General features: G+C 40.0%; 1 protein-coding gene across 1 annotated transcript in view; it reads left to right on the top strand.

Moving 5' to 3' along the window:
• uvrag (UV radiation resistance associated gene) overlaps positions 1 to 12018 on the top strand; it is a 260049-nt gene that overhangs the window by 145378 nt on the left and 102653 nt on the right. Inside the window, exon 12 of the mRNA XM_067985644.1 lies at positions 9080 to 9245. Within this exon, the coding sequence (XP_067841745.1) occupies positions 9080 to 9245 (166 nt within the window). The remainder of the gene's footprint in view (positions 1 to 9079; positions 9246 to 12018) is intronic.

A 12018-nucleotide genomic window follows, 5' to 3' on the forward strand; every position in this document is an offset into this window, starting at 1 on the left:
TTTTTATCAGTGATCGGAATGCAATCATTGAACCTTAATGGTGTCCGCCTTGGTTCAGTGATGGTGTCGTGCTCTCTGATTATAGATTATGGGCTTTCAGTCACCCCGTCGCTAGCTCTTGCTGCTTCAGTCATTTCGCTTTGAAAGAAATCCCCATTAATAATGAAGGGCTTCTTTTATTGTGCTCTTAAAAGAAAGGACATTTGCAGACCCGGAAGAAGAGATCTGGGGTGAACAGGTTTATGATTTTGTTGCTCAGGAAGGAAATTTCCCTCGCTCTCATCTGCCCCCCCCGCCCCCTCCCAAGGTGATGGAATTGGTATGAAGACTGTCCTTTCAACTCTGGGACTTGGTTTTAAATCCAGTCCAGCCAGATCTGGTGAAATTTCAATCTCCCTCCTTCCCTCCCCATAATCTCGAGCCATTTGGTAATCCTGCCTCAGCCATGATGGTTCAGTAATGGAGATGGTGGCTGAAGCTCACTGCTGGGCTGAGCTGAGAGAGATTTACTTTTCGTTATGTCTGACCTGCAAGTGCATTATTCTGGATGTGGGCTATTCATGTCCTGCACCTCAAGCCCAAAATGCTTACAAAAATAAATCTACAGCCATTATATCCTGTCAGTTGTCTTGTCTTAAAATTTCTATGACTAGTACATAATACTAGTACTAATTTGTTCTTTGGACACTTCTGAAATCCAAACGTGGAAGGGTGTTGGTTGCACCAACCACATGATGTGGTCATAGGTGATGTGATTGTGGAACTTTTTCTCGTTGCTCCTTTTATTTTATTTTAAAACAAGTTCTGGTCAATCTGTCAGTTTGTTTGATAAACCGCAGCACTGGTTTATTAGGACTGTGGTGTTTTTACAAGCTACGTTTGCTGCCAAAAACATGGAGGGAGTGGGTGAGAGAGAAAACTCTTCCTGAGTTGGTGACGTGCTAACAAATTTGTTTGTTTCCCATAAACTGGCGGTTAACCCCTTGAATGCTAAATATCCTTCACAGTTCTCAAAATATGGAGATATCTATATCTATATCTATAATCTATATATATATCTATATATAAAATAGATTTCCATGTTTTCCTATTTCTTGAAGGCACTGAATCAGGGGTACAGTTCCATGTTTTCCTGTTGCCCTGTGGTTCCATTCCCAAATGATCAATCTTCATGAGGTGTTTACGATGATTAAAGGATTTGACAGGGTAGATGGAGAGAAACTATTTCCTCTGGTGGGGGGAGTCCAGAACAAGGGGGCCTAACCTTAAAATGAGAGCTAAGCCGTTCAGGGGTGATGTCAGGAAGCACTTCTTCACACAAAGGGGAGTGGAAACCTGGAAACCGCACCCCCCTCGTCCCAAAAAGCTGTTGAGGCTGGGGGTCAATTGAAAATTTAAAAACTGAGATTGGTAGATTTTTGTTGGTTAAGGGTTTTTTTTTAAATTCATTGGGATGTGGGCATCGCTGGCGAGGCCAGCATTTATTGCCCATCCCTAATTGCCCTTGAGAAGGTGGTGGTGAGCCGTATAGAGGATAATGAAACCAAGGGGAGGTAAATGGAAATGAGATACAGATCAGCCAGGATATAATTGAATGGCAGAACAGGCTCGTGGGGCTGAATGGCCTACTCCTGTTCCTATGCATGAGCCTAGAAAGTGTCATCAGGTGACGGTCAGATACCATGTCTCGATGGGCATATGTATACTCAGCAGAGCAGACATCACTGGGGAGCAGAGCAGGTTGATTTTCTGATGTCCTGATTGCCAGCTACTGCGGCACAGACCAGAGATCCACTCGTAGACCAGGAATCAACCCAACGTGATCTCATCTGCGTGGCTTAGTGTTACACTGCCAGTGGATTTATGTTTAAATTTCTAACACTAAGCCACGCAGATGAGATCACGTTGGGTTGATTTGTAAGTTTGTAATCTCCCGTCCTCCTTGCTCCATGTGTTCAGTAAGCAGTTTGAGATTGCCCTGATTACCCCAGCAAAGCTCTGCAGGTGTGAGTCAGCTTTCCTCTTCGCTGAGGAAGTGCTCCATCATCAGGAGTGGGGCCCCCTGACAACTGGTGAAGCTCATACATTGAATATCAATTGAGACTGGAATTTAAATCCAGCCGAGCTAAATGGAAGTCCCATTGCTCTGCTGTTTGCACTGATGATGTCAGGTCTTATAGCATAACCATTCAACTGAATGCCCAGATATCTGTGGATTGGAGCAGTCCTGAGGACAGTAGTTGTGAACTGCTCCTTCTGCTCAGCTCGTGTAACCAACAAAAAAAAAACATTTTGCATACAGCAAAAAGCATGAAAACTTTTTTATAAGGGGTTTACTTGAAAACATATGTATTACAGTGTGCAGTAAGGATGCTGAGACATCACTGGCATTTAAGCACTAACCATTCCCTCTGATTAGTTAAAGGCACAATGCCAGTTGGGAGTATTAAAGTCTGTTATTTTGTGTCAACATTGCAGTCATCTTTTAGATGTTTATATCATTATACATGCGAAGAGTATTTGACACCTGGTTATGCATAGTATATTGTACTATCTGTGTTCTATTTGGGAGATTAGCAAAGGAAGAACCAGGTTTATGCTGCAGGGTTTAAGGATGGAGCGGGAAAAATAACAGTTGTAACTGCCAAATGGCTGCTCTTATAGTTTAGTGGGTTAATGTACCATGCAGTGTCATATGCACAGACTAGAAGGTCCCAGGTTCTTTGCCTGGTCTGTGCCAGGTTAGCTGATCTTAGCTGGGGCAGTTTTGGGGGTGCAACAATCGGCCTCAACACCCCTGCAGAATAGAAAGGGCAGGGAGGGAGAGGGGATAAAATGGTACAGGGTTCCCGTTCCTCATGGCTATCTGGCAACCACTGCTGGAAAGGATTTGGAGTTGACGTCTGGTGAGGGTAAGATCATGACCAGCTATGATGTCCTCCGTGGTCGCACATGTTGCCACTTGAGCAAGGAAGCCTGCCAGAGCCCACAAAACTATTATCCAGCTGAAGAGAGGATGCAGAAGGTGAGGGGCAAGAGACAGCAAAATAAATGATTAACCACAAGACTTTTAAATATTGCTACGAATCTCCATCCTCAGCGCTGACTGTAGCAGGCTTTGTATTGTCTTTCGTAAGAATTATTTGATCTTTAGTTGCGCGTGCAAACACATAGAATAAAACACTTTAATCTTATACCTGGACTATATGAATTCTAGGTTATAATTAATCATTCGGTAATTGAAGGGAATGACTCATTTTTATTAGAATGGATATTAATATTTTCCCTGAGCTTGCCAGAGTTTGTTGCAATATCAATGAATGAACGAGAGTCTCTAGTTTTCATCCTGACGTGTTGCTGAATTATGGAGTTACCATGGTGTTCGGCTGTTTTGCATTGTAGCTTCATCAGATCTTAATTAAATATTAAGTGAGTTCCTCTCATCAAAGGTAGACATTCTTTTGAAAAGTGTTTAAAATATGTGGCAACTGATGTGTTTACGAGAGCAATGGAAACCTTTTAACCTGGTTGCAAACTTAAGGGAGAGGCAGGAGAGAAATGTGGAGTGCAATACAAGTTCCACCCTCTGCATTGCTCTAAATGTAGTGTTGCGCCCCTATGGGAAAACATGGACATTTCTTTTTAAAAGTTAACATTTGGAATTTGTAACTGACTGAATTGAGCTTTAACTTGCGTTTGCCTTTGCGGTGATTGTTTGCATATCTTTGAACGCCCTCATAATTTGATTTGCTTTTGAATGATTTCTAAAACTTCTCTTAGCAAACTTCACAAAAGAATTTTTCACTGTTACACTTATTTAAAATTATTTAATGCTTCTGTTCCCACCCTCCTTCTCCCTGTTCCAAAACCTGAATCAAAAGACTGCGCTGACCTATTTTTAAAAAAAAAGAAAGTTGAATACAATTGCCGTAAGTTACCATAATTTAGCTACCTCACTGCCGGACAAATTAACTAATGTGAGCACAGTACCATCCCCTCTCCCCAATGAGGTTGTAAATATTCATTATCCCACCACAAATAAGAGTGATAAAGGGCACTCCTTCCACAGATCATGTGCAGTTATCCCATCATGGATTCGACTCAAAAAAGGTTGCACAGTGTAAGTCAGTAACTTTTGAAGAATATAATTTGTTTTGTAACCATGGTGCAGCGTGGAATTTTGATATAACTTCATGTTCTGTACTTTGGCCCCCTGATGGACCCCAGCGTGTGCCCGCAATGGCAGACCCCGCCAGCAGGTTAGCTCCAATCTGGAAAACCCCAGAGTGCGTACACAATAGTGTGCTCACCAACCTATCATTTAAATGTTTTCCTTTTTTTAAAAAAAAATCCTTAACAGCAATCATTTTGGAAACTATTTTTATTGGTTCTAACATTGTTAGAGCTGTCATTTAGGAAGCTGGGCTCCAAGCAGCTCACCTATCCCATCGTGCAGTTTTGGGCATAGCTGGAGCCGAGATTTCTGCTTGTGTTGTAATATATTACGTTTTTTTTTAAAAACAGGTTTAATTAAAATACCGACGGTAAACCTCCCAGTGATTGCTTCAGTTTAGAAAGACTCCATTTCCATTTACAGCAGCTACTTTTACTGCTTTGGGATGTTGTGTGGATGTGACGGGTGCCATATAAATGCAAGCTCTTTTCTTTTTAAAATGTGACAGTATGACAAGGAGACATGTGCTCATACATATTAAAAGGCGAATTTAAAACTGATGTCAGGAAGATCTTTATATACTCAAAGAATGGACTGCTGGGTGGAGTATTGAGACAAAGCACTGCAATAATGGAAGCAACACTTGGGGTCTGTGATGGGGTATCTGTGGGGCCTTTCTGGATTAATGCACTAAAATGTGTCAAATGGCCATCCTCATAAATAAAGGCAGGTTTTCTCATTCAGGTCCAGATGCAAAGTCAAGTCCCAAAGCGGAAAGCGTTCACTTTGGGTAGAGTACAGATCATGGTAAGGAGGAAAGAAATTACTGTGTAGACAATGTCAATGGTAGATTAAATTATGTCTCTTAGGAAACCACTAACAAAATAGTGGCTTAGAAACATGCAGAACAGTTATTACAAGAAATACAACAGTAATAAAAAGGAGGATAATGAATGCCTGGAAAAGATTACAAGGCTGTAATCTAATCGAGGGGGTTTGGGTTACATGTAGAGTTTGAATGGCTTGTCATTTGAAACTCAAGAATACTCCCTGTATCTCCTATTGTTTATAGGATGCAGCAAAATATGAATGTGGGAGTGTGGTCATTTGGATCAGTTTTTGTTCTTCCAGCGTGGATGCTGCCAGTCTCTACACTTAATATGTAATGACATTCACACAAAAGGATTAATGACTGATTTATTGACAAGTCTGTACAGGACTGCAAGGGATGTGTGCTTAAGATAGAATGTATATCAATATAAAACGCTTGCGTACAAAAGAAAGTACCTGATAATTACATGGAATTTACAGCAAATTGGCAAATAATTTTAATATTTTTCACCCAGAATGTTGCCAGGAGAGTGCAACACCACAGCAGTTGTCATTAACTTAACCATAACCATTTTTGAACAATGTGGTGGGGGAGGAGGTGGAAAGACTCTCAGAAAACATTATTTGAATTTGTGAATTCAAACTCACACTTTCCAAGGCTGACCCCAAGCATTAGAGGACTGAGTTTTGAGGAAAGACTGGAGATGGTGGGCTTAAGCCTGAAAAAGAGGCAACTGAGAGGTGGCCTTGGAGGTATATGAGAGTACAGAAAAAGTGATTCTTGAACAATACTTCAAACTACAAAGCAACAGTTGACTGTACTTTGTTGACTGCTTTGGGATGTTGTGTGGATGTGACCGGGACCATATAAATGCAAGCTCTTTTTAAAATGTGACAGTGTGGCAAGGAGACATGTGCTCAAACATAGTGAAAGGCTAATTTAAAACTGATGTCAGGAAGATCTTTATATACTCAAAGAATGGACTGCTGATTGGAATAATGAGACAAAGCACTGCAAAATGGGGTCTGTGATGGGGTAACTGTAGGGCCTTTCTGGATTAATGCACTAAAATGTGTCGAATGGCCATCCTCATTTCTATCCTGTGATATTAGGCCAAATTATTTTGTTTAATTTCAGTGTTGTACTATACAAGATCAGTAGTAGTTCCTGAATTAGTGACTGGAAATGAGAGGATGCTCGGAACAACATGGAGGGGAAAAAAGCTCTCTTGAAATAAGCCATGAATTGCCTTAGCTGGTGGAAATTCTGCCTTTCTGTTGAAAGCTTTTCATTTGGTATAATCTTTAGAAGAGCATAAAGCATAGTCCAAGAGGTGGCCATTTGGAATATTGATCCAGTGGTTTCCAAGACTGTATACAATCTGCTCTATCCTAGATTCCACCCAACCCATCTGATCACCTCAGGATCATTTGTACCTGTCCCCTTCCCAAAATGTAAATATAGTAGAATTGCAGAATATCTGTTTTAACATTACATCTTGCTTTGGCATGAGGTTTCCATGGTTTTGGTAGCCATAGAGCCATCATGCTCTGTAGAACATTTAGATTTTCTTTATTTATTTATCTTTCCACAATCGAATTCCGAACCAGATATTTATCTAGATTTTTTTTAGAAAGCAAGTGCTGCGTAAATGCTTCACCTGTGACTCTATCCTACATACTCATGCATGGAGAGGGTATAATTTCAAGTCTTTGAAGCTGATCGTTCTACTCCTCCTTCAGTTCTCTCGTCCTGTTAAATAACCTGCTTCCCAGCTATGTCCACCGCTCTCAGCATTTTTTTTTAAAAGTCCTGTCTGTAAGAGGTAAATTTTAATTCCAAATTTTCCTGCAAAACTCAAAGCACCAAGTCCTAGAATCATTCTTGTTGCTCTTCTCTGAATCTTTTCTCCCATCTCCTTAAAACATGGGTTTCCAAAATTGCCCACAGTATTCCATAAGTTTTCTAATCTTGTATAAATCTGCTTGATTTTAATTTGTACACAGATAGTCTTGTTCATTTCCTTTTCCACCTTAGCTAATAGATACAAGATGTGTTTTATGTTCTCTGTTATAGTGTGCATGTCCTTGCACTTCATAAAATCCATCTTCCATTCCTTAGCTCACTGGCTTAATCTGTCCAGCTCCCTTTTGAATATCATCCATCTCTCTTCTACTTGTCACTTGGCCACATAGCTCAGAAATACCAGTCTTATGTAACTCTTCCATATGGTCATGATTAGATTGGACAGGCGGATAAAGGGATTTGGTATGGAGTTGGGACTATTTGCTCGAGTGAAGGATAAACGCCGACACAGACTGGTTGGGCGGATGCAACCTATGTATTTCTATTTATTTATGAATCATGTGAACAGCAGGCGACCTAAGGCAGAACCCTGTGGATCTCTGCTAGTCAGTGCCCCCATCCAGAACTACTGCTTTTCATCATTACCTTGTGACAATTTTCAATTCCATTGTCTAAACCTCAAATGTGGAACTTTCCAAGTGCCTTTTGAAAATCCAAGTAAATTATATCTGCTGAACAAAAAAGGAAAATACTGCAGGTGCTGAAAACTCTGGAGATGTCTAGCAAGTCAGGCAGCATCTGATTATAACCGCTGAATTGCTTCCGTCAATTAATGTAGTTATCTCCTGAAAGATTTCCAGGAGCTTCTTGCAAGTTTATTTATTCTTTTTTTTTCTTAAACAAAAAGGAATAAGCTATTGGTCATTTGAAAAAAGGCACAATGATGGTAATGAGTGTTACGAACTATGGGAGGCCATTACGCCTACATTGCTGTTATATCCCAGCCCTGTGAGGTACCCAGCTGAGATGAGCCGGGATCCTGTTGGCCAGTGAGCGACAGATAAAAGTTAGCCAAGAATATATCTGTTGATCGAGGATGGGCTGTATATTCTTGTTACTCAACTGGCTCCACTAAGGACTTATAAATTTTATTAAGTCTTACTTTAAACCTAGATGGTATTGTATCCTTTCAGAAGTCCAGAGCAAATCTATCTCCTTAGTGGGATTGTTGAAGCACATTGGAGTAGAATCGTTCCACTCAATTGATCTCACTATTTGAAAACATAACATTTATGAAGTGCGCCTTGTTATCGAGGGTTTATACAGGAGTGAGCTTTAGGCAGCATGCTTTTTTATAAAATAAAGTTTGTTTCTGCTTTCATTCTGCAGAACCAAATTGCAGTTAAATACTGTAATATATTTGTAACCTGTTACCTAAATCACATTTTTATAGAACAGCGTCTTGCCCTTTTGTGGGTTAGATTACTTCTAAAGGGACCATACTTTAACGATTAATGTTCATATCAGCTTGTCTTGGTGGCCAGCACTCGCCTTTGGGTTAGAAGTTTATGGGTTCAAGTCCCACTCCACAATTTGAGCATATAATCTCTTAAACTGACACTCCAGTGAAGTACTGAGGGAGTGCTGCATTGCCCGAGGCACCATTCTTTGGTTGACTCATTAAACTGAGGTTCTTTGCCAGTTCCAGAGATTAAGGTTGACATTAAAATTCCCATAGCACAATTTGAAGGTGAGGGTGTTCTCTGTGTCCTGCCCAACGTTCCTCCTCATCCAACAACACAAAAAACACAGATTAACTGATTGCTATTAATAGCATCAGATGCTATACAAATCAAATATTTTAAGAAGTTGGCCATAGTTAAAGCGTATCAGTAAGAAATGGTGTAAAAGATCATGGATTGAATGGAATACTTAACCTTTTATTTCCCCATTGCGCTTCCAAAACTCCCAACCTTCATATCTGGTTGCACCTCTGCTTATCCCTGATGGAGCAGAGTACCATTAGCGGAAGCAAGGAAGTGTACAGACAACTTGCTTTGAGGGCTTCAAAGCGAGTTGCCTAAGTTTTCTTACTTCAGCATGGTGGTTGGCAAAGTTGACCTAACAAGAATGGATGAGGCATGGGAATTGCTTTTTACAGTGTGGGTAAATCTATATTTTTATGACTATTTGTGTGGCATTAACTTTTTTTTATATAAAATAAAAAGTTGTTTAGCTATTGATTAGTTCCTTTCTCTCTTTTAAAGCAAAGGACGAAGGGAGCATTGCTGTTGCCTTGGGTTACACAGCACATCTGGTGCTCATGATTTCCTATTTCCTGCAAGTGCCACTCAGGTATCCCATCATCCAGAAGGGTTCCAGGTCCACAATCAGGGATAACATCACGCACAAGCTTTCTGAGAAGGAGAGAGAGTAAGTACACTTTTCTTGTAATAAGTGTTGAGAATGAAGTAGGAGGGGGGAAAAAAATGTCCATATTGCATTGTGTGTTTAAGAAAAGACTCAATCCTCCCTTGCACTTACTAAACAGAGCTCTTAATGATGTTATAAAATGTATAAAGTTAACCCTATCTGAATTACTGCATTTGGGACTGACTTAAAGTGCACTTCCTAGTCTGGTAGCCTTGTCAATACAGATTCCAGTCAAGGCAACATGATGGGTAACTGGCAGTGACTTAAAGAGCTGTAATTCAATCATGGGGTTTCTGAGGAGGCCTTAAACAATGAGAGCAAATTTGAATTCCAGCTGCATAGGTGGTATCACTGGTGGTATTCTACATATTATTGGTTGAGCAATTCACTTCTTTTTGCACTATGCAGTAGGCAATCTGCATGGAGCAGCAGCATGTCTTATGTAAATGAGTATTAAACCTGATGGTGATGTTTCATCTGAAAACACACAGCATCAGGTGATGGTTAATATATTCTCCAACAAAAATGAATGTGTTCACTGCCTTTAGCAGAGTGTGTTGGATACCTTGAAATGACTTGGCTGTCACTTACCCCTCCATGATTATTGTGCTGATATTCAAACTAAGATATTAAAACTAAAGAAGTTGGTGGGAGAAAATTGCAAGTTCCATAAATTATTTTTATAAATAGAGAGGTGGAGAGAAATGGAAGGGTTAAGATAATATAGATATCTGACTGATTAACACCAGGCAGTCTTATCAGATAGTCAGTAATGATGGGGGAGTAAACGTCCTGAACATGAATACTTTGTGTCGACAGAAAACATTTTAAATCTGTTTGGTGGAAAATGCAATGCTGAAGCATTTTATAAATGTACACATTGCAGCGACAGAATAGAACATTTTGTGTTAAAATTGCTTCATCAGTTAACTGTCCCTTGCAGTCACATGATAATGCACATTTTACATTCTAAAAGATAATAGACCTAAGATACCAGCGCAAATGCTAGCACTGGTTAGGAGAAATGCATTTGCTGCATGTAGCACGATTTGCCTAAGAAGTTCCATGGTGGTGAAAATCCCAAGTCCCACAGAGATGAGCAATAACAAGTCAATTGCCACCAATAGGAAACAGGAAGTACAGACAAATTATGAACTTTCATGTTGAACAACATAAATTGTTAACCCAAGATTCAAACTCGGACAACATGTAGAATCAGAATTGTGCAGCACAGAAGGAAGCCATTTTGCCAGTGATGGCTTTCTGAAAAATAATGCCAGCTCTTTCAATGTCTTCTGGCTGAGCTCCACAATAGTAAAAAAAAAGGGAGTGTGTGTAAATCAAAAGCTGCATCTGGGAACATGTTGAGGGCTGGAATAAATTGTAGAACACTAATAATTTCTAGTGCGATACCATGCTGCCTAGCTTTTATCTTCTATTGTAGATCACTGTGGGTATGTATTGCTTGAAAGAGCAGGGATTAGTTCATGTTGGTCTGTAAACCTGTACGATTCATTGTATTAATAAACAGTAATACCCCTCAGAAGACAAAACCACCCTTTTTCAAAAGGGTTTCCTTTGGCTAAAATACAGAAAAGTTCCATTCAAGTTATTTCATGCTATTGCTGTGTGTGGGTAGCTAAACCTGATTTTTGCAAACCCAACAACAAATAAATGATTTTAATTTAGAGAACTTAAAATAAATCAATGGGTGGTCATTACAGCAAGGCATGCAGAAGTGATGTGGTACAAATCATAGGCTTAGGAACCCTGATGCTCATTCAGAAACTTTCAGCCACCATCTGCTGATTTGAGCCTACTGTCCACCAAATGGGCACAACTTAGCTGGTGATGACCCTTTTTTTTAATTTAAAAAAAGTGTGTCCCCATTAGATTTTTGTAGGAATTTGATTTTTTTTTAATCTCTGAATTTTTGGCTCATTTAGGAAAATGTTGGTATTGGGCCTCATTCTTACATACCTAAACCGAAGTGTGCAAGATAAGGTTTAGGTATCAGCATGGCTTCGTGGAACCATTCTCTCATCTGAGTCAAAAGGTTGAGAGTTCAAGTCTCACTCCAGGGATTTGAGTACATAAACTAATTCAGAACCACATCCTCCCAAAACTCCTTCAGGGTTTCTCAATGGTAGCATCATTGCCTCTGAGTCGGAAGGTCATGGGTTCAAGACCCACTCCAGAGGCTTGAGCACGTGATCTAAGCTGACACTCCAGTGCAGTACTGAGGGAGTGCTGTACTTTCGGATGAGACGTTAAACTGAGGCCTCGTCTGCCCCCTCGGGTGGACGTAAAAGACCCCACGGGGCACTATTTGAAGAAGAGCAGGGGAGTTCTCCCTGGTGTCCTGGCCAATATTTAATTCTCAAACGACACCACCACCAAAACTGGTCATTTATCTCATTACTGTTTGCGGGACTTTGCTGTGAGGCTCCATTTGCCTCCATTATATTGATGACTGCACCTCTACGGCCAAAGAATTACTTTTAAGTGCTTTGGATAGATATATATATATAAATAATGTGTTTTCTTTCATTTAAAGATTTTTTTTTAAGCGGGAGCAAAGAAACGTATAAGATAATGTGATGCCTACCATCTTGAAATTAATTTTTATATCATTTTTATTTTCAAAAGCAGACCAGCTCCAGCTGTGTGAGGCCTTCAAAAATGTTTTCTTTAATTTTGCTCTCCAGCATAGGTGTTTCTTTTAATGCTGTAAATATTCTTAAGTCATTTAGATCCCGTTAAATTTGCTGAC

This window comes from Heptranchias perlo, chromosome 6, assembly GCF_035084215.1.
Source record: "Heptranchias perlo isolate sHepPer1 chromosome 6, sHepPer1.hap1, whole genome shotgun sequence".
In the NCBI taxonomy this organism is placed as follows: domain Eukaryota; kingdom Metazoa; phylum Chordata; class Chondrichthyes; order Hexanchiformes; family Hexanchidae; genus Heptranchias; species Heptranchias perlo.